We start from the raw sequence: 27733 nt of genomic DNA on the forward strand, positions 1-27733 counted from the left end.
TCATATGCCTTTATTTCCTAGTTAATTTAGAAATATTAACTTTGATATGGGTCTTTGGTTGATAAGTCAATTATACCACGTCAAGTCTACACAGTATGCAAAATATTAGGAACACTTCCAAATATTGAGTTGCACCCCCTTCTGCCCTCAGAACAGCCTCAGTTTGTCAGGGCATGGACTCTACAAGGTGTCAAAAGCGTTCCACAGGGATGCTGGCCCATGTTGACTCCAATGCTTCCCAGTTGTGTCAAGTTGGCTGGATGTCCTTTGGGTGGTGGACCATTCTTGATACACTCAAACTGGCACCTACTACCATACCCCGTTCAAAAGGCACTTAAATATTTTGTCTTGCCCATTCACCCTTTGAATGGCACACATACACAATCCATGTCCCAAGACTTAAAAATCCTTCTTTAACTCATCTACTCCCCTTCATACACAGTGATTGAAGTGGATTTAAGTGACATGAAGGGATCATAGCCATCACCTGGATTCACCTGGTCAGTCTACGTAATGGAAAGACACCTGGTCAGTCTACGTAATGGAAAGACACCTGGTCAGTCTACGTAATGGAAAGACACCTGGTCAGTCTACGTAATGGAAAGACACCTGGTCAGTCTACGTAATGGAAAGACACCTGGTCAGTCTACGTAATGGAAAGACACCTGGTCAGTCTACGTAATGGAAAGACACCTGGTCAGTCTACGTAATGGAAAGACACCTGGTCAGTCTACGTAATGGAAAGACACCTGGTCAGTCTACGTAATGGAAAGACACCTGGTCAGTCTACGTAATGGAAAGACACCTGGTCAGTCGATGCCCTAATGTTTTATACACAATATTTATGACAGTTAGCTGGCTAACTCACTCATTCATCCTGCTTTCTGGACCAACCCCCAGATTGTGTGTACCACAATCACGAGACAACTCATTAACAGTGCCTAAATCTTTATTTTTCAATAAGCTACATTTTTTCCTCTCCAAATTAGACAGTTTTACATCATGACACAAGAGTAACTTAAATTATCAATAGTTGACATGTACGCTTGATTCCAGTCTTAAATGGAAGAAAGGTTAAGACAAAAATCAAAAGCCCTCTCAAAGAAACCTCGATGAACAACTGTTACCGTTAGAGTATTCTCCTCATCAAGTCATCGATTGTCCACTGCTGTTAGCGTAAAAATGAGTTAATTGAACACAGTGATTTGATAGTGAGACAATTGGTTAGTCTCATTCCAGTCAGTTGGTGCATTGTAACATCACTTTACACAGTCAATTTACAAGCTGCAACCTTTGCAAAAAATACATGGCACTATCAAACTGGTGAGACGTAACAGAAAGAAGAGAACTGGGCAGGGAGAACAAGACCGCTTGATATGAGAGACACTGTCTGTGCACAGTAACACAACAGCCCAAACATTACAACAGGGCTTTAGTAGTGAGCGCAAAAGAAGAAAAAGTGAAACACCTTCGTACTGTAAGCAGTGCCATCATCTTCAGGAGAGAGAAACCAATAACAGAATCATTTTCAGATCATGCTGCACACACCTGGCTGGCTAATCACCCTTTGGTTTACTTTACTTCAACCGTCAGTCAATTTTGCATTCGTGTTCGGTTAACTTCTCGCAAACAAACACGTTCTCATACAAACTCAGTGCCCAGCCCGACAACATATCAATACCCAATCTGCAAAGACAACAGTATTATCTTTTTGCATTAGAAAGGCCTACTAGCATAGACTAGCTTAAAATGTACATACCTCGACTTCATTAGCCAGATCAGATGCGGGTTGCTATGAGTACTTTGTCTAATGTCAGTGGTATCAGATTATTATTCCCAGTTATATAGTTTCCAGACCAGCTACACTTCCTCAGTAACAAATATAATGTCAAGTGTTTAATTAAAGTACAAGTCAAACAAACTGCCAGGTTGAAACAAAGTAATGGCACAGTTACATGTGTGATCAACTGATAAAAAGACAATGCACAGTATATGTTATACAGTATGTGCCAGAAAACTACATTTCTTGCTGAAATATGTGTACAAATATCTACACTATTATACTTGAGTCTAAACACTGGTAAAGCCTACCAAAGGAATTTTATTTGTAAAGTTTAGTTCTGGGGGCTACGAAAGTTCAGTTGACGTACATCTTCATGAAAAACAAACCTTCGAAAAGAAAAACAAAACAGAATATCAACAATTCTTAAATCACCTTCACTCCAAACATGAAAGGTTTTTGTCTGGTACAATTATACAGTATGCTGCTATGGAATTGAAATTGGTTGTGTGTGAAAGATTTGATGTTCCTGTGCTTAAAAATGTGCTTTACTGTGATAAAGAATTATTGTATGGGCTAAATCACACAGACTGCTATCAGCACAGTCTGTCAGATAATAGTACTGACTGTGCTTTCATTTAAGGATGTGTGTTTGTATGACAGGTAGGTTCTTCCCTTTTCTCACTGTGCACAGTGAAGAGGCTGGCCAACAGAAAACATTGTCTACCAGGGGTTGAAAAACACAACAAGGACATGGAATGAGAATGACATTTAAAAAGTTACAATCAGACAACCTTCCCTGTCGCAAAGTGAGGGAGACGCAATTCTGCACACCAGAACAATAGAAGAAAATATAGAAAAAAAATCAAAATCACAACATTTTGTTTTTATCCTACATCCAGCTCAAAAAGCGACATTAATATTTCAACAAGATCAATATATATTTTTTAAATCATTTTAAGGTACCTCTATATGTTTCAGATTATTTACAATTGTACAAGCAAAAGCACACACTTCAAAGTGCACATATTTGATACAGTATTTACTATTTTGCATTTACAGGATTTATATTTCCCCAAAACAAACTGAAAATAGGAAGTAGAAACAAGGTTAATCAAATTAGATTATTTTCTTACAATTTTACAACCCCCCCCCCCCCCCAAAAGAAATGCTGCTAGATTTGTACTTTAAGACCTAGTAAGACTTGTGATGTTTGGTATGACTAAACATTTAGATGTGTTACCCTTAGTAACATTTTGGGGTTTGAAAAGAAATAAACTCTACACTGTCTCATATAAAAGTTAAGGCAAAGTCATTTTCAAGTTTAAATAAAATTCAAGTTTTTCAAACACTGGATGGAAAATATACAGTTGTATATCGTATATTTCTTCTTAAAAATAAACATTTTTATGATCTCTCATGGAATAAACAGCATTGGTTTATAAATAAGCAGATATGGTGCATCATGTCTTTTATACCATCTCAGAAAAAAATGTAAATAAATAAAATAAAAAAAAACCTCTGCAATTTAAAGACTGTCCAACCAAGTACATCCCAGTCTTTCAAAATCAAACTCTAAATAATGTTTTTGCAAACCAAAATCAAAAGCATCAATGACTATCAGTACAGGCCATTCTGTGACTAAGCAATGTCTCCTCTCCAAAATGAGTCCTCTGATCTATGCAGAGTATTCAACTCCTTGTTGCAGGAAGACGTCAATGAGACACTAAAGAAGTGCGCAAGTTCACCTTATGCATGAGTTATTTTTTTCTACTTATACATTTATGCAGAGTACAGAGGGGAATTTGGAAGCTATTTGTTTTTTTGTATGGAGAGCCAGGAGAAATCTACAGAAGGCATTCTAAAAAGAGAAAAAGCATGCCAAAAATAAATATTGAGTGAAGTGCCCAAACTGAAAGGACTCATCTATAAGCTGCTCAGGTTCACAGTATGCAAACAGGTCAAAGGTCATTCATTCACTGCATTCTCACAGGGTCCAGTTTACTACTCTTTTGACTGTCACCCAATGAATAAAGCAATACCTTATTTCTAAAATGGCTGCCTCATGGTTTACCTTCAAATATAACATTTGTAGTGGAAAGAATATGATACTTCTTCCTTTTAACCAATTCCACTTAATTTTCCCATGAGCCACCAGGTGTACACATTCTAAGGTGTACACCCACATTACAATTAACTACTGTAATACTGAATAAGTGGAAACAGCTTCAAAAAACACCACGCACCAGTGCTTTCACAAATGACTGCCTCAAAAGCAAAACAATCAAATTAGTGGGACTCCATAGGTTGTGTGCACAAAATAAATTTACTATCTATACCAAGACTAAAGTTGTTATTCTCAGCATGCACGGAAGTATGTCTTGTAGGCATTTACATGGCAGTAAACAAAAAAGTTTAACTCGTGTGTGAATTTATCCGCATAGAGGTTAATACAATTAGTCAACATTTGAGAGATTCTGAAAGCTGATCATCCTGTCACAACATAATAATAATGCACAAGTCAAATGGCAAGAAGACAGTTCATTCTTTAGGGGGAAAATCTATTGGTTGTATAGCTGATATTGTAAAGGGCTTACTTATGTGACCATCAGACGTTTCCATATTTGTCTTTACATGTTAGGTTCCCCTTTGCTTCTGTATGTAGGTAAAATACGGATTTCTTAATTAATCCAGAAACAAAACAAAGTGCAAAGTTTAGTTGACAACATGTATCAAGTATTATTATCTAAGTACAGTACCAGATTATTTGAAGTAGCAAGTTCCAGGTTCATCCTCTAGCTAGCACCATAGCTATCTAAAATAAAACATCCCACTGTTTGAATGAAGTCACTACACCCTGCCAAAACCCTACTGCCAACTCCTAGTAGCCGAGTACAGGAGGTTGGTGGCACCTTCATTGGGGAGAACGGGCTCGTGTTAATGGCTGGAGTGGAACAGTGTCAAATACATCAAAACACATGGTTTCTAAGTGTTTGATTCCATTCGCCCCGTTCCAGCCATTATTATGAGTCATCCTCCACTGTAGCCTATCCATTGCCAATGTATGTGCCCGCTGACCTAGTCTGACATGCTTGTTTCACAGCAAAATAGTAAAGAAAGAAAATAGTCTACAAGAGGCACCAATCGACACCATGTGCGTTGTTCCACGAAATGATTAACTTTCGGACCCCTTCGATATTTAAAGTATAAATGGTGCACCAATATTGCATTTTGAAAGTGTGTTATATTCAATTAAATGCCCTTTAATACAGACCACATGGGAATTCAATAAATCAAATTCTTTATATGAATGAAGACTTGTTAAGAGTGCCTAAATTCCAAATCCCTCCATGACGTCTAGGAATATTTTAACCTATCATTGTAAAGCCCTAGTTAATTTGTTGCTTTGACAGTCATATCTGAAGATTTTTTATTTGTGATTTTCTGTGTCCCTCAATTTAAAGGTCAACCCTGTTACGTGAACTATCATTTTAATATAGTAAAACTATTCCTTTTTAAATATTTTTTTTTCAAAACAAAAGAAACATGAACATCTAGTCAAATCATTGTTCAACTCTTGCCATTTTCTGGTGTTTTGTGGTAGAAAACTGAGCGAGTCAAGCATAACACGTCAACCTTGTTACCCATAGATAGACAGGCTAGAAATGTTAACTTAAAAATGTTTGAAGGTGGCAACCAATTGCCACTCCCTGTTACACACAACAAGCTTCCATTCCACCTTTCAATATGGGATTCACGGCTGATCTAAGATGAAAAATTGTCAACCCTGCGACAGTCAACCCCGTTACTTATTTTGTCACTTACTATAGTAATTTTTTATTTAACGTTGAGATGGGAAAATGTGTTAATTCAGTTTTACGTGCTCTTTATGACAGAAAGTTAAAATAAAGTGAAGAAATTAAATTGGACCAAGTTACATAACTCAAAAGGCACCGAATTGCTGGAACGACCCTCATCTGCTTTTTCCAAGATCAAAATACATGTAGATTTCTACTGACCCTGATAGTGGCTCTCTGACTATCAATGTGCTTTACACGGCTAGGAAACAGACTCCTGCACTGGACCACAGAAAACGACTAAATGTAATTCTTTACCACAAGAAATACCAGATAAAGAAAGTCTAAGGCGCTCTCAAAACCACCAGCACACAAGTAGTACTTGTCCCAACGATCAAAACCAGTATGCAAATAAACGTATTCTCCTCAAAAGCTGGTGTTCTAACGAGATAAAGTGATCCATTTTGGCAAAAAGGTCATCTAGTTTTGATAAATGACACCGGTGGTGAAGTCCCTCAAGAAGTAAGTCTGAGGATTTCAGTTAAGTCCGTAAAATGAGACTGGACTAGTTGACCTTGAATATGAACACAAATATGTAAAACACATCATAGATGCGTCCCTAATGGCACCTTATTGCATATGTAGTGCACTACTTTTGATTGAAAGTAGTGCACTACATAGGGAATAGGGTGCCATTTGGGACACATACATAATGTCTGACTGATATGGTGATCATCACACCCTGCAATGGAATCACATCACTTAACAGGACTGCATACAAGACATACAGACACCCCCTCACAGTCACAACGAATGACATGGCAACAGCTACTCTGTTCCTCATCTGCTTCCTTTCATTCACCCGTTGTTGGCTTCCACTGATGACCTCACAATACTTTGGACATATGAATTTATCCCACTAATCTGAACAGGAGTACGTTTTCAGACTGACACTAAAAAAATAAATTAAAAAAATGACAAAAAAAAAATAAACCCTCCAAAAATAAATAAGTAAAAATGATTAATGGTGCTCTATATGCACACTAAAGTGCTATTGTCTGAAAGCCCTGATCCAGAAAGGCGTCCTCTCTATGCTATGAATGACTGGTGATTTTGGAATAGGTTGTATTTGAATAGCCCTGACTTTTTCAGATTTCTTTCACTCTCACGTTTTTGTTTTGAAATTGACTTGATTGCAGTGGGGGGGTTACTGCGGGGACTTTGGGGGAGTGTTGAGATCTTTGCTGCTGGCACCCTTCCCTGGGTGGTGGGGGGTTGGTGAAGGCCACCGTCCGGTCGGTCTCCGGACCTCTCGGGGTCTGCCGAGGTTGGCAGACTTGGAGGAGCATGGGTATGTCTCTTGGGGGACCTTTGGCTCACCCCTGTCCCCTGGGGCTGCATCAGTGCACTTCCTCTCCTCTCCTGCGGAGGCAGCGCTGCTGGCTGGTTTGGCCTCTTTAGGGGCCTGTAGTGTCGGAGCGTGGTCTTTAATCCTCTGGCAGATCTCAGCGTAAGAGGGCTTTCGCAGTTCCTAACCACAAAACACATACTTGTAGGTGATTCATTTCATAGGACATTGACTATGCCCACTGGTTTGACACATTAAAGTCCAGAAAACATGATTATTACCGGCCACAAATCAGCATTTACATGTAACTGCCAAAATAATGGAAACACTTGAGTAAATGAGAGAAAATGTATTTTAAAAGCAGGTTCTTCCGTACAACTGTGGTTCCTGAGTTAATTAAGCAATTAACATCCCATCATGCTTAAGGTCATGTATAAAAATACTGGGCACGTCATTATTTTGGCTACCATGGCTATGCCCCATAGGATGACAATGCACCCATCCACAGGGCACGAGTGGTCACAATGGTTAGATGAGCATGAAAACGATGTAAACCATATGCCATGGCCGTCTCAGTCACCAGATCTCAACCCAATTAAACACTTACGGGAGAATCTGGACCAGTGCCGAAGACCACCTTTTCCACCATCAACAAAACACTAAATTATGGAATTTATTGTGGAAGAATGGTGTCGCATCCCTCCAATAGAGTTCCAGACACTTGAAGAATCTATGCCAAGGTGCATTGAAGCCGTTTTGGCTCGTGGTGGCCCACCTCCCTATTAAGACACTTTATGTTGCAGTTTCCTGTATTTGGGCAGTTACCTGTATCTGACTATCAAAAAATCTTTATCAGCTAATAATATGGAAAATGGACCTGATTATGTTTAAAATGCTTTAGACAGCTTACTTACTGTAGCAGTACCATTGACTTGAACAGATTTGCTAGCGGTGTACAGAGCGGTAGTGACGCGCTCCATAGAGACCTGAGTCTCCTGATTCACCTCCAGAACCTTCACTTCCCTGGAAAACAAACATTTATTTCACACAATGATGTGAATGACATGAAATGCTTCTAAGTCAGCTATGTTCTCTCTCTCTACACAAATTCAGTTGACATCAACAACTATGGTGTTCCACGTTATCAAATGAGACACACTGACAAGTAAATGGTGAGACAAGAGTGAGACAAAAGATGAGTATGAGATGTAAAGCACACTGTTCTGTTTTTCTATAAAAATCATGGCGTTAGTGGGTGTATGCTTACACATTTTGATGGAAATAGTTTGTGTCTGTCTGTGTGTGTGTGTGTGTGTGTGTATGTGTGTGTGGGGGGGGGTTGGATCCAAAGTGTTACATGAAGGGAAAACATGTCCTACACTCACTCTGCAGGTTGGGAGGGAACATGGACAGGGCCAGAGGCTGGTCCTGGGTTCGGGGGAGCAGTGGGCTGGAGGTTCGGGGGCTGTGGAGAAGTGACCGTCCTTAGTGGGTCCTTGGGTCCTCCTGAGGGAAGGGCACCTGCAGAGCTGGCATCAACGCTTACATTCTGGAACGATACAAAAAGACATGAAAAACAATACTACTAACGGCAAAGCTGAAATGTTGAGCTGAGTGATTGAGTATGGTGGCTTGGAGATGAGCTTGGTTGAGTCCCAATTGGCACCATATTCCCTGGTCAAAAGTAGTGCACTATATATGGAATAGGGTGCCATTTGGGGGACACAGAGTACGGTGGCCTGGAGATGAGAGCTTGTGTTGGTAGATACTGACCCTGTCCTTTGTGGCTCCTATTACCATGCTGGCCAGTCTGTTCTCAAACAGGTCGTCAGAGGTTTTGAGGTGGCCTGCGGCCCCAGGCAGAGGGGGGAAGCTGGAGAGCCCCAGCTCAAAGCTGGGGGACGGGGGCTTCTGAGGAGGAGGTGGCGACTGGGTAACCACTCTCTATACAACAGAACAGCATCAAACACCGTCAGACTGGGTAGCCACTCTCTATACAACAGAACAGCATCAAACACCGTCAGACTGGGTAGCCACTCTATATACAACAGAACAGCATCAAACACCGTCAGATTGGGTAGCCACTCTCTATACAACAGAACAGCATCAAACACCGTCAGACTGGGTAGCCACTCTCTATACAACAGAACAGCATCAAACATAGTCTGTCACAGAGTCAAGACTGCATCCCAAATGGCACCCTATTGCCTATATAGTGCACTACTTTTGACCAGGGCCTATAGGGGTCTGGTCAAAATTAGTGTACCATATAGGGAATAGGGTACAATTTGGGACACACAAAGCCAGCCAACTGTACATACAAAAGACCTGCAATATTGAAATTCAGTCAGAACATGTCAGTGGCTGAAAAGCTTGCAGCAGCACCACTGTTGGCTCTTTCTCCAAGTCAAAGACTAGTCTAAGAGGAGATAAATTAAAAAAACATGTACTTACTGTAAACTTGTTGTCGTCCCTCTTTTTCCTAGAACCATAAATATTTGTCCTTTAAGAAAGAGAACATTTGAAAAATTCACAGACAATTGTATTCTATTTGAAGCCTAACTTAGCACAACAGATATTTTAACAATTCAAAACGTGAGCACCATGCTCACTTTGTTGTAATACTATAATCCGCCCCAAATAGCACCCTATTCTGTGCACTACTTTTGACCAGAGCCCTACGGGCCTGGGACTAAAGTTATGCACTAACAAATAGGGTACCATTTGGGAAACAGCCTATGGAGGTCTATGGTGGTGATGATCATGCAGAGAGTGGAGGATACCTTACCTTCCCCGGCCCATGCCCAGTGAGTAGTCAGTGCTGACAGGCTCCACCCGACCAGTACTGATGTCTCTCCTGTGGTAGGTCATGGTGGAGGGGGGTAACCTGGTTCTGTTCTGGCTCGGGAGGCGCGTCATTTGGGGGGAACCCCGCGGTCCCCCGTTGAGAATTCGCTCCGTGGGGAAGTTGAAGATGGTGGGGCTGTCCAGGAGCCCTGTGCCGCGCTGGTCCATGGTGGATATTGTGGGCCTCAGGTGAGGTTTACTGTGAGTGTGATTCCTGAAAACAAACAATATCATATTTAAAGATCCTATCTATACAAGCACAGCAATCTAGAATTCTGGGCCCATATTCACAAAGACTCAAGAGTAGGAGAGCTGATATACTGTATATACACAATCAGATTGACCTTATATACGAAGAGGGACCTGATCCTAGATCAGCACTCCTATTGTGAGATGCTTTGTGAATACAGACACAGGTTGGTATCATCTACATTAGATGGTGAGTCTCAGTGTACCCACCTATTCCTGGGAGAGTAGTGCCTAACACCAGCAAGAGGAGACGTCGCTGGTTTAAAACTATGGGATGTTGTAAATCCATTGATAAATTGAGTGTTGTGAAATTGGGTAACCTGTTAGAAAAGGAAACACAAAATCATTGACTTTTACAAGAGTTCTAGTAGCATATTATACAGTGAAATTAGGAATGGTCTGTATTGTAGCCTTGTGGGTGGTAGGTTTGCAAAATCCAAGTAACTTTCAAAAAATGTCCAGGTTTCCCAGAAATCCCAGTTGGAAGATTCCCAGAATCAGGAGGGAAAACCAGACTTTTGGGAAAGTTACTGGATTTTTGCAACCCTAAACTAGATTTTAGGTTGTGTGTGTGGGCACGCCTGCTGTCCTCACAAGCGAAGGGTCTATGAAGCTGTGGGTGGCTGACCAGGCCTGTGGAGTGATGAGGCTGTAGAGGGGGAACTGCTGCTGAGGGCTGTACACTGGAGGTATGTAGTAGGAGGTGTAACGCTGTTGCTGCTGAGCGTAAGGGTGAACCTCCACCGGGCGGTAGCCATTCTTTGGCATAAAAGTGTTGATAGCAATTGCCTTCGCCTTTATCCGTGCCTGAGATTAGAGTTGAGAATAGAAAATATATTTTTTCCTCAAACTTATCAGCAAAGAAAGCATTTCAAAGCAGTGCACAAAGATTTTGATAAAAAAAGCCACATTTGTCTGAGGTATGTCACATCAACACTAAATGAACCCATACAACAACTGCAGATTGAATTATGTTATCCACTGGTAAAAGCATTCGTTTTGGTTGTTCTACTGACGGAAAAGGTTCTAAACCACCATACTTGGAAATCTCCAGAATTGACAGTATAGTATACAGTTTATGGATCATGTTCATTTTAGTTTAATTAAAGTTCACTAATTAATTAGCTTACCTTAATAGGCTTCCCTTGGAAGGTTTTCACTTCTTCACGAAGATACTGATATGCCTGGAAAATAGGACAAATGAAAACTTCAGAGAGAGTAGGATTTTTTTTATTTTTTTTAATACCCACGAGTGTAAGCTCATGGCCAGTATGAAACACTGTATGGTAGCAACATCACACCAAACCCATAGCAGGGCAGTTAGTGGCAGGCAGCATGGCAGTTTCACTGACCCAGCCCTACAATCCTAAAACATGGCATGCTAGGGAAAAAAGTTGCTTCATGCACCATTACTAAATCATACAATAGTGCAACGTTCTTGAATGTTTCTGACCTGTTGTGCATCTGCTTCCGATTCAAAGGTGATGAACCAGTTGTCGTTGTAGGCAAACTCAGAATTTATGAATTTAGGTAAGTTCTCTCCTTTAAAAAGAGCCTCGACCTCCTGCAAAACAAGAGCAAATGTCAAGCTTAACGTCAAAACTCCTTCCATACTGTGAACAAGTTCTTGGTGTCGACTGAATAGAGCCCAATTGTGGCTTAGGGTGGTTTTGCGGTCTAAGCTGCTGCCTCTGGAACACATTGCTGCAGCATTCGCTTGAATCTAGCAAACTGCTTTTTCAGCACCTCCCTCTTATCTCTATCCTATGTAATAAACAAAAAATACAAGAGGAGTGGGCCCTATCAACGTCAAATTTAGTCAATATTCCCAGAGGGAGTGCGGTTCAGACTGAAATAACTGACCATAACACCATTAAAATGTTTTGAACTGCTAAAAACGGCACCCTTTAATTTGTCACACTGCACGACATGGTACTGGCACATGAGGCACAATAGATGAAACCTCTAAACACTACATAAACAAAACAACGTTCCATTACTTTCTCAAAGTCCAACAACAGGGTGTCTATAACATGGCATTTTATAACATTTTACCATCCAGGAAACGTTAACAATTCCAGGAAAACGACTCTTTGCCAATATTAGGCTAGAGATAGCTAGGTAGTGTGCTGTGCACTCAAAACAGGAAATTACCTACAATGCCATGGTTAAAACATATATAGTGTAGTCACATAAGAGCTTGTACTAGAATGACCATATCTTGTTAAAAACCTGTTATTTTGTTCCACTTTCTGCAATACTGGATACAGTCTAATGTAGTACATGGTTGCTTATGCCATAATATCAGGGGGCAGTTAGAACTGCAAACTGTATTGCTGGGGATTTGAAGGATCAGTCAGTCATCAGGAAATATCAGTGCTCTTGGGTAAAACTTTATTTAAATTTTTTGCAATTTGGGCAGAAATGTTGCAGATGGGAAGGTTCCAATCCCTAGTGAGACACCATGAGAGACTGGTATGACGATGATTTATAGGGAAAGATCGGTTGATCTGTGGCATGTCTGAAGGGTGGAATAGATGAGTGTTAGAATAACTATATGCACAAATGTACAGTATAAATGTTTTAGGTCCTCCAAATCAGGGGTGGGGATGGGATTATTGTATGTTTTGGTTTCACAACTTATGCTTTGGCATTAACGCTGTGATGCGTGTGCTGGCCCTGACAGTTAAGAGTAGCTCAATTCTATGCCCGCCCGGGCGTCGGGTGGGACTTGGTTTTTCCTGCAGTTGGAAAAACCATTTGGGCCGGGGCTTTGCCTTGCCGGCGTCTCGGGGCGAGCGCACCCACTGACCACAACACCCACTGACCACAACACCCACTGACCACAACACCCACTGACCACAACACCCACTGACCACAACACCCACTGACCACAACACCCACTGAACATTTGTTGTCAGTGTATTGCATTGTTTAAAATAAAATCATTCTAAAATGCATGGTTTCTTTAGCAGACTGAATTTGTGTCCCAAACGACACCCTATTCCCCATTTAGTGCACTAATTTTGAACAGAACCCTAAGGACCCTGACCAGAGGCTAGCCAGTGAACGTACCTCTATGGGAGTGCTCTCAGGGACCTCTCTGAGGATGACGATGCAGCGGTTCTGGTTGGGTCTCACCTTCTCCCCCTTCTCATCCACCTGGACCAATGGCAGAGCTATGGACGCAGGGAAATATAGAAGTCCAGTGAAATTAAAATCAAAACCTTATTGCCATGTAAATTTAGCTAGGAATTGGTGTTGTACAGAGCAAGGTTAACTGATACAACTGAAATACATAACACAAATTCTAAGTAAAATGAAACCTCCATTCCCAACAATGTCTCTTTAGTGTCAACAAAAAAATGCTATAAGTAAACGTTAGTCTACAAAAAAAAAAAGAAAAAAAAAGGAAAGAGTGTGTCACTTACATCGTAGAATATCGACGATCAACTCCACATCCGTGCTGAGTTTCTTGACGTGGTCCAGGTTCGCTACCGTCACGATTGGCACATACTGGTCACTATCCATCTGAGAGATAAGATACATGTCGCTGGACAGATTCTCTCTGAAAAGACAAAAAAGTTGAGTCACTCCCTGTAGCCTAAGTCACTCCTCCCTCCCCACAGCAGCCACAAGTGAATTTGACAGCATGAAATAAAGCTTTCATTTAGAGCACGTCTTCCACAAAGGGCAGAAGATAGAACTAATGAGAATGCGACCGCTGTGCATCATCATAGCAACAAATTTTACTGGCTGCATTCTAGCATGGGCAGCACTTAATCACCATCAACAAAAACTACAGCCCGGCCTCCCGAGTGGCTCAGTGGTCTAAGGCCCTGCATCACAGTGCTAGCTGTGCCACTAGAGATCCTGGTCCGTGTGCAGGCTCTGTCGCAGCCGGCCACGACCGGGAGACCCATGGGGCGGCGCACAATTGGCCCAGCGTCGTCCGAGTTAGGGGAGGGTTTGGCCGGCAGGGATGTTCTTGTCCCATCGTGCTCTAGCGACTCCTGTGGAGCTGCCTCTCCCGAGTTCGCCAGGCGCAGTGCACGCTGACACGGTTGCCAGGTGTACGGCGTTTCCTCCGGCACAGGGGTGCGGCTGGCTTCCGGGTTAAGTAGACATTGTGTTAAGAAGCAGTGCGGCTTGGCAGGGTTGTGTTTCGGAGGACGCACGGTTCTCGACCTTCGCCTCTCCCGAGTCCGTACGGGAGTTGCAGCAATTAGACAAGACTAACTACCAATTGGATATCCCGAAATTGGGGAGAAAAGGTAAAAAATAAAAACTACAACCTGGGATGACAATTATGGGGAAGAGCATAACAGTTGTGGTGTAAATGAATCCCCTAGCTACCTTCCCTAAGAGTCAATGAAAGTTCTGTCTGGCGGGTTCTGTATTCTGTAATGGCAGAGCTGTGCATCTGTGCTGCTCGACTGTAGTTTATATGGTTGCTGCATTATTGGCTGTATTGAAGTAGACAATGCCTGTGTACCAAATGGCAACCTATTTTCTATATACAAGGGTTAAAGCAACAAGACAAAATTCTTTGACTGACACTGACAGATCGATTCTCTGGGGCAAAGTTAACCTCCCCTTCCATGTAAAAAAAAGTCATGACCCTCATGCCTTTAGGGAAAGAGGATCATTTTGTATATGTATTAAACTACGAGTTTGACCAATTCCAGTCCTTTTCAAAATTGGAAAAAAGATAATCCATTTGATGGAAATCCGCTGCAGCAAAAGACCTTTAACCCCCTGAATATAGTGCACTACTTTCACCGAGGGCCCATTGACCAGAGCAATATTGGGTCTGGTCAAAAGTAGTGCACTATACAGGGAATAAGATGTAATTTGTGACACAGCCAGGATGTAGTATGGCTGTTACTCACCGGGAAAGACAGAACTCCAGGGTCTTCTTGAGGTGTTCCCGGAGGTCCTCCTGAGGGCTCTCCTGCTGGGTCTCATTGCCTGCTCGTCACACAGGGGGAACAGACAACCCAATACTCAAGTCAGTCAGTCACTTTCATGACATGAGACCATTCATTTCATTCAACTCAATGGCCAAGTCCCAAATGGCAGCTTAATCCCTATGTAGTGCACTATATTGACATGAGACCATTCATTTCATTACACGCAGTACCGTGTAGGCCATTACCGTAAAATACCTGTTCTACAGGAAACTCCACAAAGTCAAAACAAATTCATTGATGCATAACGTACATCTCTAATATTCTAAACACAATGTTGCAGTGAATTCTGAATACCATTTGTATGAGGGGTGTGCCTACTATTCAGGCAAAAAAAGTATCGTAACGAATATAGGCAATTTTCCTGATACGATTATGATCAGAGTATTTTTTTATCCGCAAAGTGAAAAAGTAATTTTCAGGTGCCCGTGTGCATCTTTCAATCAAGTGCGAGGTGCTACGTGGTCTAAATCAGTGCTTCCCAACCCTGGTCCTCCAGTACCCCCAACAGTACACATTTCTGTTGTAGCCCTGGACAAAGACCTCATTCAGTTCATTGAGGGCTTGATGATTAGTTGAATCAGGTGGCTTGTCCAGTGTTACAATACAAATGTGTACTGTTGGGGGTACTCGAGGACCAGGGTTGGGAAACACTGGTCTAAATAACTCAACTGGCTAGTTCTCATGTCTGTAAAGAGAAGGGCGGGCTGTACGTTGACCCTGCTGCCCTGATTGGATAGAGCAAAGCTGTATTTCTCGTCTACTCAATTCGTTACATGGAGATGCACATTCTGACAGAGCACGAACTTGTCTATCCGGCCCTCTGCTAGTTGAGGAAACAAACACCCCTACCCACGCAGCTCCTGATCTGCAGCTTATTTTTGGTCTATAAACATGCAGGGAGATCAGTGCATCTACTTATTTCTATAATTGTGCATCACTTTCACAGACGCTTTGCTCAACTTAAATGAATTGTCTCCAGTGGATGAAGATCCCACCTGTGTGAGTTTCCTCCTGGCCAGACTCAGGGTATGCAGCAGGGTCGGAGCCCTCCAGGGGGACGGTGGCAGCCATGGGGGCCGGCTCTGCCAGTATCACCGCCACTGGCAGCGACTCATCTGGGTCAGCTAGTAGGGTCCCTTCAAACACTTCATCTTCGCTGGCTTCACAGCCTGGAAAGAGTAACACGGAGACAACCAACCACGTGGTTAACATTACCTAGGAGCTGCTGTGATGGCTAAACTTGGAGAAACAATACACGTTATGCAGTAGTAATCAGTTGATCTAGACAACGTCAATATATAGATGTAAAAATGGATACCATAAAAATATGATTACTGTTAATATAAGATCTCCTAAAGCGCAATCCCTACAAATAACTTAACATTACGAGCTGTAGATGTCTGCACAGCACGATATAAACCCAGAGTATATCGGACTGCTTTTTCTCTACCACATCTCTGGATTCCTACCGCAAGCTCTGAACCTTTACTCCGGATCATCGCAGCCAGCTAGCTGCTATGCGAGTGGCTACACCTGGCTAACGTCTCTGTCCCGAAGCAACCACCAGTGAGCATGGAGCTAGCCTCAAGCTAGGCCCATCTCCCAGCTAGCCAAAGAAGTCTATCAGCCAATTCTTGGGCTATAATACCTCTTTTGCCAATTGGCCTGGACCTTTTACTGCCAACATGGAGCCCTGCCGATCCATCACGACTGGTCTGCCGACGTAACCGTCCAAGGGGGTTTCAACAAGCTCTTCCGTTGTGACATCCCCCGGATGCCCATCTGCTAGCCCCGTTAGCTGTCTGAATCACCGTCTCCAGCTCGCCTAGCTACTCACTGGACCCTATGATCACTCGGCTACACATGCCTCTCCCTAATGTCAATATGCCTTGTCTATTGCTGTTTTGGCTAGTGATTGTCTTATTTCACTGTAGAGCCTCCAGCCCTGCTCAATATGCCTTAGCTAGCCCTTCTGTTCCACCCCTGCAGTGACCTTACCTGGCTTAAATGGTGCCTCTAGAGACAAAACCTTTCTAATCGTCACTCAATGCCTAGGTTTACCTCCACTGTATTCACATCCTACCATACTCGTCTGTACATTACGCCTTGAATCTATTCTTCCGCGCCCAGAAATCTGCTCCTTTTACTATCTGTTCCAAACGCACTAGATGACCAGTTCTTATAGCCTTCAGCCATACCCTTATCCTACTCCGTTAATGTAGAGGTTAACCCAGGCCCTGCAGCCCCCAGCACCACTCCCATAACCCAGGCGCTCTCATTTGTTGACTTCTGTAACCGTAAAAGCCTTGGTTTCATGCATGTTAACATTACAAGCCTCCTCCCCAAGTTTGTTTTATTCACTGCTTTAGCACACCCCGCAAACCCGGATGTCCTTGCCGTGTCTGAGTCCTAGCTTAGGAAGGCCACCAACAATCTTAAAATTTCCATCCCTAACTATGACATTTTCCGACAAGATGGAACTGCCAAAGGGGGCGGAGTTGCAATCTACTGCAGAGATAGCCTACAGAGTTCTGTCTTACTATCCAGGTCTGTGCCCAAACAATGAGCTTCTACTTTTAAAAATCCACCTTTCCAGAAAAGTCTCTTACCGTTTCCGCTTGTTATAGACTCCCTTCAGCCCCCAGCTGTGCCCTGGACACCTTATGTGAATTGATTGAAGATAGATTGGGGGCAGAGTTGACTTTTAGGGGGCCATAAACTGGGACATGCTTAACACCCCGGCTGTCCTACAATCTAAGATAGATGCCCTCAATCTCACACAAATTATCAACGAACCTACCAGGTACAACCCTAAATCCGTAACCATGGGCACCCTCTTAGATATCATCCTGACCAACTTGACCTCTAAATACACCTCTGCTGTATTCAACCAGGATCTCAGCGATCACTGCCTGCGTGCGTAATGGGTCCACGGTCAAACGACCACCCTCGTCACTGTCAAATGCTCCCTAAAACACTTCAGCGAGCAGGCCTTTATAATGGACCTGGCCTGGGTATCCTGGAAGGATATTGACCTCATCCAGTCAGTAGAGGATGCCTGGTTTCTCTTTAAAAGTGCTTTCCTCTCCATCTTAAATAAGCATGCCCCATTCAAAAAATGTAGAACTAAGAACAGATATAGCTCTTGGTTCACCCCAGACCTGACTGCCCTTGACCAGCACAAAAACATCCTGCATTAGCATCGAATAGCCCCCGCGATATGCATCTTTTCAGGGAAGTCAGGAACCAATATACTCAATCAGTTTGAAAAAGCTAGCCTTCGTTTTACTAACAGAAATTTGCATCCTGTAACACTAATTCCAAAAGGTGTTGGGACACTAAAGTCCATGGAGAATAAGAGCACCTCCTCCCAGCTGCCCACTGCACTGAGCATAGGAAACTCACCACCGATAAATCTACAATATTTTCAATAAGCATTTATCTACGGCTGGCCATGCTTTCCACCTGGCTACCCCTACCCCGGTCAACATCTCAGCACCCCCTGCAGCAACTTGCCCAAGCCCCCCCCCCTAGCTTCTCCTTCACCCAAATCCAGACAGATGATGTTCTGAAAGAGCTGCAAAATCTGGATCCCTACAAATCAGCTGGACTAGACAATCTGGGCCTTCTCGTTCTAAAATTATCCGCCAAAATTGTTGCAACCCCTATTACTAGCCTGTTCAACCTCTTTCGTATCGTCTGAGATTCCCAAAGATTGAAAAGCTGCCGCGGTCATCCCCCTCTTCAAAGGGGGAAACACTCTTGACCCAAACTGTTATAGACCTATATCCATCCTGCCCTGACTTTCTATGGTCTTCAAAAGCCAAGTTAACAAAGATCACAGACCATTCCAAATCCCACCGTACCTTCTCCGCTATGCAATCTGGTTTCCGAGCTGGTCATGGGTGCACCTCAGCCACGAACAAGGTCCTAAACGATATCATAACCGCCATCGATAAAAGACAGCACTATGCAGCCGTCTTCATCGACCTGGCCAAGGCTTCTGACGATAAGAATACAATCACTGTATTCTTATCGGCAGACTCAACAGCCTTGTTTTCTCTAATGACTGCCTCCCCTGGTCCACCAACTACTTCTCAGACAGAGTTCAGTGTGTCAAATCGGAGGGTCTGCTGTCCGGACCTCGCAGTCTATGGGGGTGCCACAGGGTTCAATTCCCGGGCCAACTCTTTCCTGTGTCTCTCTCTCTGTGTGTGTGTGTGTGTGTGTGTGTGTGTGTGTGTGTGTGTGTGTGTGTGTGTATATATATATATATATATATATATATATATCTCAATGATGTTGCTCTTGCTGCTGGTGATTCTCTGATCCACCTCTACGCAGACGACACCATTCTGTATACATCTGGCCCTTCTTTGGACACTGTTAACAAACCTCCAAAAGAGCTTCAATGCCATACAACTCTCCTTCCGTGGCCTCCAACTGCTTTTAAATGCAAGTAAAACTAAGTGCCTGCTCTTCAACCAATTGCTGCTCACACCCTCCCGCCTGACAAGCATCACTACTCTGAACGGTTCTGACCTAGAATATGTGGACAACTACAAATACCTAGGTGTCTGGTTAGACTGTAAACTCTCCTTCCAGAGTCACATTAAGCATCTCCAATCCAAAATTAAATCTAGAATCAGCTTCCTATTTCGCAACAAAGCATCCTTCACCCATGCTGCCAAACATACCCTCGTAAAACTGACTATCCTACCGATCCTTAACTTCGGCGATGTCATTTACAAAATAGCCCCCAACACTCTACTCTGTAAACTGGATGTAGTCTATCACAGTGCCACCTGTTGTGTCACCAAAGCCCCATATACTACCCACCACTGCGACCTGTATGCTCTCGTTGGCTGGCCCTCACTACATATTCGTCGCCAAACCCACTGGCTCCAGGTCATCTATAAGTTGTAAATGAGAACTTGTTCTCAACTGGCCTACCTGATTAAATAGATGTGAAATAAAAAATAAATACATAGTCTTTGCTAGGTAAAGCCCCGCCTTATCTCAGCCCACTGGTCACCATAGCAACACCCACCCGTAGCATGCGCTCCAGCAGGTATATTTCACTGGTCATCCCCAAAGCCAACACTTCCTTTGGCCACCTTTCCTTCCAGTTCTCTGCTGCCAATGACTGGAACGAATTGCAAAAAAAAAAAAATCACTTTAGCTGGAGACTTATATCTCCCTTTCTAACTTTAAGCATCAGCTGTCAGAGCAGCTTACTGATCACTGTACCTGTACACAGCCAATCTGTAAATAGCACAGCCTACTACCTCATCCCCTTATTGTTACTTATCCTCTTGCACCCCAGTATTTCTACTTGCACATCATCATCTGCACATCTAGGACTCCAGTGTTAATGCTAAATTGTAATTATTTCACCTCTATAGCCTATTTATTGCCCCACCTCCCTACATTTGCACACACTGTACAGATTTTTTATATTGTGTTATTGACTGTACGCTTGTTTGTGTAACTCTGTGTTGTTTTTGTCGCACTGCTTTGCTTTATCTTGGCCAGGTCGCAGCTGTAAATGAGAACTTGTTCAACTGGCCTACCTGGTTAAATAAAATAAATAAAAAGCTGTGTTATTCAGAATAAAACAAATTGATCATTTCCATGTCTCCACCATTCCCTTGTTAACTGCCATGGCAGCTAAACTTGGCTAATCTTAACTTCCGCACATTAAAATAAGTGATTATGGTCATGAGTCAGATGGAAGGATAGCTTGGTAATATTCATAGCTCTCCCTCTAAATTGATAACAATGATTCACCCCTGGCTGCATGTGCCATGACGACATGGGGTTGTGTCCCAAATGGAACCCTATTCCCTACATATTGCACTGTTTCTGGTCAAAGGTAGTGCACTTTGTAGGGAATAGGGTGCCATTTGAGACTCAGACAGGGACACGGTAACAGAAGGACTATTCTCATCCGGTCCTTAAAATGGCTGACCTTCTGGCCCAGGGTCAGCGGAGCTGCTAACGCAGCCGTCCTTCCATGGCTGGAGAGCAGGTGTATCCGCAGTCCCAGTGGTGGTGTCCAGGTTAAGCATGTGATTGGCCCATGCTTTCGCATTGGGGTTCAGGTCAGAAACCTTGGCAGATTCCTGTTTCAGGAGACAAGACAGTATTATAAACATGAGTTCAGGTAGGCCTCCACACTTCAGCAGACAAAAGGAACGTAGGAGGGGTGCTGCGCAACAACACCACCAGAGTGCAGAATTAGGCATACTGTAAACATAGTGGAATATAGGCTAGATCAGGGAAGAATGAGAAGGTAACCTACAGAAGGAGATTTTGTCAGCTGCTCATTCCTATTTTAAGGCCCTGCCAGTCAAATTTGCCTGCTTGTAGTGTGACCATACAAATAGCAATGTGCAAATACAAAATGGCCACAAGTTCATCTCAGTACAGCCCCACACAAACAAAGCTGATGTCCATTATGAAGACACTACTATGCAAGCAGACAATCCCTTCTGGGATTACTAGTTGTCTAGTAGTTCGAGTTGGGGCAACAGACTCCGTGAGAAAATGCTAGTGAAAATGTTTGCTTGTCGGTTCCAGAGAAGACATCATGAAAAACACTATACACACACACACACACACACACAAAACAAACTCAGTGTCTCCACTTACATACATTTATGCACGCCACCACTGCCATTGCCACCACAAAAAAACATGAGTTTTCGGGATGGAAAAAAGCTTTGTGATTGGATTTAGTCATTTTAACAGACAAAGTATGTAAAAAAGCTAATTTACCTATATATTTCATTAACAATATAATCTTTGAGAACTAGAAAACCCCATATTCAAGGAGTAAACATTTCATAGATTTGCAAGAAATTAGCAACATTTCTCTAAATCCACACCGATTTAAAACCGCACCAACCACACCCATAACCACACCACCCGACAGGGCAACCACCTATGCCCCTTGTTAGGGCAATGGAAATGTCGGCTCTTCCCAAAATTACAACCAACTAATTGCAGCATTACTGCAAAAATGGAAGGGGCAAGTGGAAGGGGGAAAAGTAAGGACCTTGTCTGTCGGCCTTGCATTAAAAGACCAAAATTGGATAAAGCAAATTGTGATAAAAAAAATTTTTTTTAATAATTCAAATATACCAATTTCATTTAAGGACCAAAACATTGACAGCTGTGCCACAGATTCCAAAATAGTTTGGAAGAGATCTTCGATGAACTGATACACAAAACAAGGCTGGATCAAAACTTTGAATTGTTAAATTATACAAAATTCCTGAAACCAATAGAATATTATAACTATATAAATCTCTCCCCCTCTATATAAATCTCTCTCCCTCTATAAATATAGGATACAACCATAACAGTTCTGCAGATTTTGCTGTGAAGAGACCGAATCAGACGATTTGTTTTGCTACTGTACATATGTAGCTTGTTCTTGGTCGCAGGTCCAGGAATGGTTGAAGATCAACATTTACCTGGAGCTAACACTGACGATTTTACTACTGGGTGATTTGAAAAGTCATAGTTGATCAATAATATAATAATTTTTGCCAAAATATTTATAAAATGTATAATGTGTTGAAACTATGAGAATAGGAAGGTTAAGAACGTAGAGTTGAAGTTGTAAGTTTAAATGTATTTGGCTAAGGTGTATATAAACTCAGTTTCACAACTCCTGACATTTAATCCTATTATAAATTCCTTGTCTTAGGGCAGTTAGGATCACCACTTTATTTTAAGAATGTGAAATGTCAGAATAATTGTTGAGAATTATTTATTTCAGCTTTTATTTCTTTCAACACATTCCCAGTGGGTCAGAAGTTTACATGCTACCAAATACTAATTGAGTGTATTGCTTTTAAATTGTTTAACTTGGGTCAAAGTTTTGGGTAGCCTTCCACAAGCTTCCCACAATAAGTTGGGTGAATTTTGGCCCATTCCTCCTGACAGAGCTGGTGTAACTGAGTCAGGATTGTAGGCCTCCTTGCGCGCACACACACCTTTTCAGTTCTGCCCACAAATTTTCTATAGAATTGAGGTCAGGGCTTGACAACACCTTGACTAAGCCATTTTGCCACAACTTTGGAAGTATGCTTAGGGTCATTGCCCATTTGAAAGACCCATTTCCGACCAAGCTTTAACTTTCTGACTGATGTCTTGAGAAGTTGCTTCAATATATCCACATAATTTTCCTGCCTCATGATGCCATCTATTTTGTTAAGTGCACCAGTCCCTCCTGCAGCAAAGCACCGCCACAACATGATGCCGTGCTTCACGGTTGGGATGATGTTCTTCGGCTTGCAAGCCTTTTCCTCCAAACATAACGATGGTCATTATGGCCAAACAGTTCTATTTTTGTTTCATCAGGCCAGAGGACATTTAAAAAAGTACAATCTTTGTCCCCATATGCAGTAGCAAACCATAGTCTGGCTTTTTTATGGCGGTTTTTGAGCAGTGGCTTCTTCATTACTGAGCGGCCTTTCAGGATATGCAGGACTCATTTTACTGTGGATATAGATACTTTTGTACCTGTGTCCTCCAGCATCTTCACAAGGTCCTTTGCTGTTGTTCTGGGATTGATTTGCACTTTTCGCACCAAAGTACATTCATCTCTAGGAGACAGAATGCGTCTCCTTTCTGAGCGGTATGACGGCTGCGTGGTCCCATGGTTGTTTATACTTGCGTACTATTGTTTATACAGATGAACGTGGTACCTTCAGGCATTTGGAAATTGCTTCCAAGGATAAACCAGACTTGTGGAGGTTTACAATTTTGTTTCTGAGGTCTTGGCTGATTTCTTTTGATTTTCCCATGATGTCAAGCACAGTTTGAAGGTAGGCCTTGAAATACATCCACAGGTACACCTCCAATTGAATCAAATGGTGTCAATTAGCCTATCAGAAGCTTCTAAAGCCATGACATAATTTTCTGGAATTTTCCAAGCTGTTTAAAGGTATAGTCAACTTAGTGTATGTAAACTTCTGACCCACTGGAATTGTGATACAGTGAATTATAAGAGAAATAATCTGACTGTAAACAATTGGGAAAATTACTTGTCGTGCACAAAGTATATGTCCTAACCGGCTTGCCAAAACTATAATTTGTTAACAAGAAATTTGTGGCGTGGTTGAAAAACGAGTTTAAATGACTCCAGCCTAAGTGTATGTAAACTTCCGACTTCAACTGTATGTGAAACATCACAGCAAATAGAACAAAAAATGGATGGTGTTAAGAGATAGATGGAGGGGTTGAGTGGAGCTGTAGGGCAGGATTAAAAACAGGGGTGGTAATAGTTAATAATAACTATCAGATAGAGCACAACTGATTGGAATAAAGAGGAGACAGTACTGACATCCTCACGAGAGCAAAGTAATTGTTCTGCCAATTCCATACACAAGAAGACTCACAAGCTATAAGACTGTAGTGGAGGGTTGTGGTAAAAGCTCTCCTATTAGAGCCCTGAAAGTCCTGAGGTAAAGGAGCATGTCTGTAACAGTTACTCTCCACTGGCTGTTGTGAGAAAAGGGTCCAGCGCTGCATCCAACCCAGTCCAGCACACGACAGGCTCAGTCATTCCACCTGCTTCACACAGTGACAGTCCCTGTGGACCCTCCTCAACCACAGGCAGAGTTGATGCACAACAAATAGTTTACTATTATCACCTGGGTACTCCCAGAGCTTTCAGAAACATCACATTCAGCATGACCTCCCATCGTCTTCACTGTGAGCTCCCTGACGCTTCCGAGGCTGTGGTGGTCCATCTGTGCTGTCAAACTGGCTCACAAGGAGATGAGGAGCGGTTAAGTGTCAGGTTGTCAGGGAATAAGCACTCTGATGAGAAAGACACGGCTGTGTGAGCTTCTGACGTGGCGGCAGCTGATTTGTCGCCGTCACCCATTTCCATTTCATGGGCTTCGGTTTCATCACTTCTGCTGCTGGCTGCTACCCTCCGAGTCATTCTCCCTCCATCAAACCCCACGTCACGAACGAACACAGATGGACTGACGGCTAAGGAGTTATGGTTAAATCCACCTGAGCCAAAGCTTACAGACAGAGGCAGCTTGAGGAATGGATAATCCACATTGTGTAGCCTAGGCTACTCCTTTTGCAATCCACACCCAATAGGCCTTTAGGTGTGACTTAGATTAGCCTATGTTAAAGTAATACACCAATATCCATAATCTAGTTACAAGTTTAAAGTCATAGTTGGAGCAAAACGCCTTAATGGAAAACCTTAGTAATGATTCTCAGCTGTGGGCAATTCACGAGGCTGTGAGTATTCGAGAGGGAGACGTTTACTTTGTGTCTTCAGTTTGATACAATAATGGAACAAGCCCCTTTGCTTTGAATTGAGCGCGTCTGTTTGCCCGGGTCATATTTCACAAACGCTGCATTACAACTTCAGTGGACTCTGTCCAGTCAAGCATACACAAAAAACACACACACACACACACCAAGACCAAGTTGAAATCTGACATCAAAACCAAACGAGTGCCACTGAGACCAAGACAGGAGGAACGACAAACCCATAATCCAGTCATGCAATTCTATAATTCCCCACTCTCCTGCTCACATCTGACCTGGCTGCTATAGAAACTGGGCTGACGTCACTGACTACTGTGTCAATGCTTCAGAGCATTTCAGGTCCGCTTGACCTTTCCCAATAAAAAGCCTCGGTGCCTCCCTCCCTCCGTCACTGAAGGGAGAGATTCACTTTTCCCCAGTAGCCTGATGGGAAATGTTATTTTGGGGAGGATGTGAATCATAATTAACTATAGATGGGGGAGGGGGGAGGAGTTTGTCACAGTCATAGTGGACAGAGCACACAGCATGGTTTTGCTTCTCTCGTTAGGCAAACAGCCAGGGAAGCTTTCGTTTGTTGACCGGGATAGGTCAAAGTCCCTTGTATACTAAACACAGTTTGGACTGTGACGTTTAAGTTCCTTGCTCAGAACATATGAAAGCTGGTGGTTCCTTTTAACATGAGTCTTCGATATTCCCAGGTAAGAAGTTTTAGGTTGTAGTTATTATAGGAATTATAGGACTATTTCTCTCAATACCATTTGTATTTCATATACCTTTGACTATTGGATGATCTTATAAGCACTTTAGTATTACCAGTGTAACGGTATAGCTTCCGTCCCTCTCCTCGCCCCTACCTGGGCTCAAACCAGGAACACATTGACAACAGCCACCCTCGAAGCATTGTTACCCATCGCTCCACAAAAGCCGCGGCCCTTGCAGAGCAAGGGGAACAACTACTTCAAGGTCTCAGAGCGAGTGACGTCACCGATTGAAACGCTATTAGCGTGCACCCTGCTAACTAGCTAGCCATTTCACATCGGTTACACCAGCCTAATCTCGGGAGTTGATAAGCTTGAAGTCATAAACAGCTCAATGCTTGAAGCACAGAGAAGAGCTGCTGGCAAACGCACGAAAGTGCTGCTTGAATGAATGCTTACGAGCCTGCTGCTGCCTACCACCGTCTCAGTCAGACTGCTCTATCAAATATCAAATCATAGACTTAATTATAACATAATAACACACAGAAATACGAGCCTTAGATCATTAATATGGTCAAATCCGGAAACTATCATTTCGAAAACAAAACGTTTATTCTTTCAGTGAAATACGGAACCGTTGCGTATTTTATCTAACGGGTGGCATCCATAAGTCTAAATATCCCTCTTACATTGCACAACCTTCAATGTTATGTCATAATTACGTAAAATTCGGGCACATTAGTTCGCAACGAGCCATGCGGCCCAAACTGTTGCATATACCCTGACTCCGCGTGCAATGACGCAAGAGAAGTGACACAATTTCCCTAGTTTAATATTGCCTGCTAACCTGGATTTCTTTTAACTAAATATGCAGGTTTAAAAAATATATACTTCTGTGTATTGATTTTAAGAAAGGCATTGATGTTTATGGTTAAGTACATTCGTGCAACGATTGTGCTTTTTTCCGCAAATGCGCTTTTGTTAAATCCTCCCCCGTTTGGCGAAGTTGGCTGTCTTTGTTAGGAAGAAATTGTCTTCACACAGTTCGCAACGAGCCAGGCAGCCCAGACTGCTGCATATACCCTGACTCTGTTGCAACAGAAGTGACACAATTTCCCTAGTTAAAAGAAATTCATGTTAGCAGGCAATATTAACTAAATATGCAGGTTTAAAAATATATACTTGGGAATTGATTTAAAGAAAGGCGTTGATGTTTAGGTACACATTGGTGCAACGACAGTGCTTTTTCTTGCGAATGCGCTTGTTAAAACTTGTTAGGGATATGGGGCAGTACTCGGATTTTTGGATGACTGAGGTGTCCAAAGTAAACTGCCTGTTACTCAGGCCCAGAAGCTAGGATATGCATATGCATGGTAGTATGGGATAGAAAACTCTAAAGTTTCTAAAACTTAAAATTGTCTGTGAGTATAACAGAACTGATTTGGCAGGTGAAAACCCGAGGACCAATTTGTTATGTTGACCTGCCAGCCAATTCCAAGCCTAAGCTGTTGAAACCAAAGACTTCCCCCTCCCAAATTGCAGTTCCTATGGCTTCCACTAGATGTCAACAGACTTTATACATGGTTTCAGGCTTGTATTCTGAAAAACCAACGAGGAATAGTTGTTTATACTCAGGAAGTCCCATGACAAAACTAGTCTCATTGCGCACGTAACCGAGGGAGCGCGCTGCATTCTTTTCCTTTCCTTTTGAAAATAGTTCGCTCCGTATG

At 42.6% G+C, this 27733-nt stretch overlaps 1 protein-coding gene across 4 annotated transcripts in view; it reads right to left on the bottom strand.

Moving 5' to 3' along the window:
* Positions 1-931: 931 nt before the first annotated feature.
* Positions 932-27733, bottom strand: part of LOC115169815 (la-related protein 4B) — a 37188-nt gene continuing 10386 nt past the window's right edge. For 3 of the 4 annotated variants that reach the window (XM_029725803.1, XM_029725801.1, XM_029725804.1), the window contains exons 3-17: positions 20966-21119; positions 15990-16163; positions 14914-14992; positions 13453-13589; positions 13097-13200; positions 11475-11585; positions 11152-11205; positions 10616-10828; positions 10232-10341; positions 9714-9986; positions 9380-9428; positions 8699-8869; positions 8311-8474; positions 7840-7948; positions 932-7108 (exon numbers count right to left, since the gene is read on the bottom strand). In XM_029725803.1, coding sequence (XP_029581663.1) covers positions 6785-7108; positions 7840-7948; positions 8311-8474; positions 8699-8869; positions 9380-9428; positions 9714-9986; positions 10232-10341; positions 10616-10828; positions 11152-11205; positions 11475-11585; positions 13097-13200; positions 13453-13589; positions 14914-14992; positions 15990-16163; positions 20966-21119 — 2226 coding nt within the window. In that variant the 3' untranslated portion in view covers positions 932-6784. The remainder of the gene's footprint in view (positions 7109-7839; positions 7949-8310; positions 8475-8698; positions 8870-9379; positions 9429-9713; positions 9987-10231; positions 10342-10615; positions 10829-11151; positions 11206-11474; positions 11586-13096; positions 13201-13452; positions 13590-14913; positions 14993-15989; positions 16164-20965; positions 21120-27733) is intronic. The other variant, XM_029725802.1, reaches the window with a different exon arrangement.

The sequence above is a fragment of the Salmo trutta genome, chromosome 31 (assembly GCF_901001165.1).
Source record: "Salmo trutta chromosome 31, fSalTru1.1, whole genome shotgun sequence".
NCBI classification, from domain to species: Eukaryota; Metazoa; Chordata; class Actinopteri; order Salmoniformes; family Salmonidae; genus Salmo; species Salmo trutta.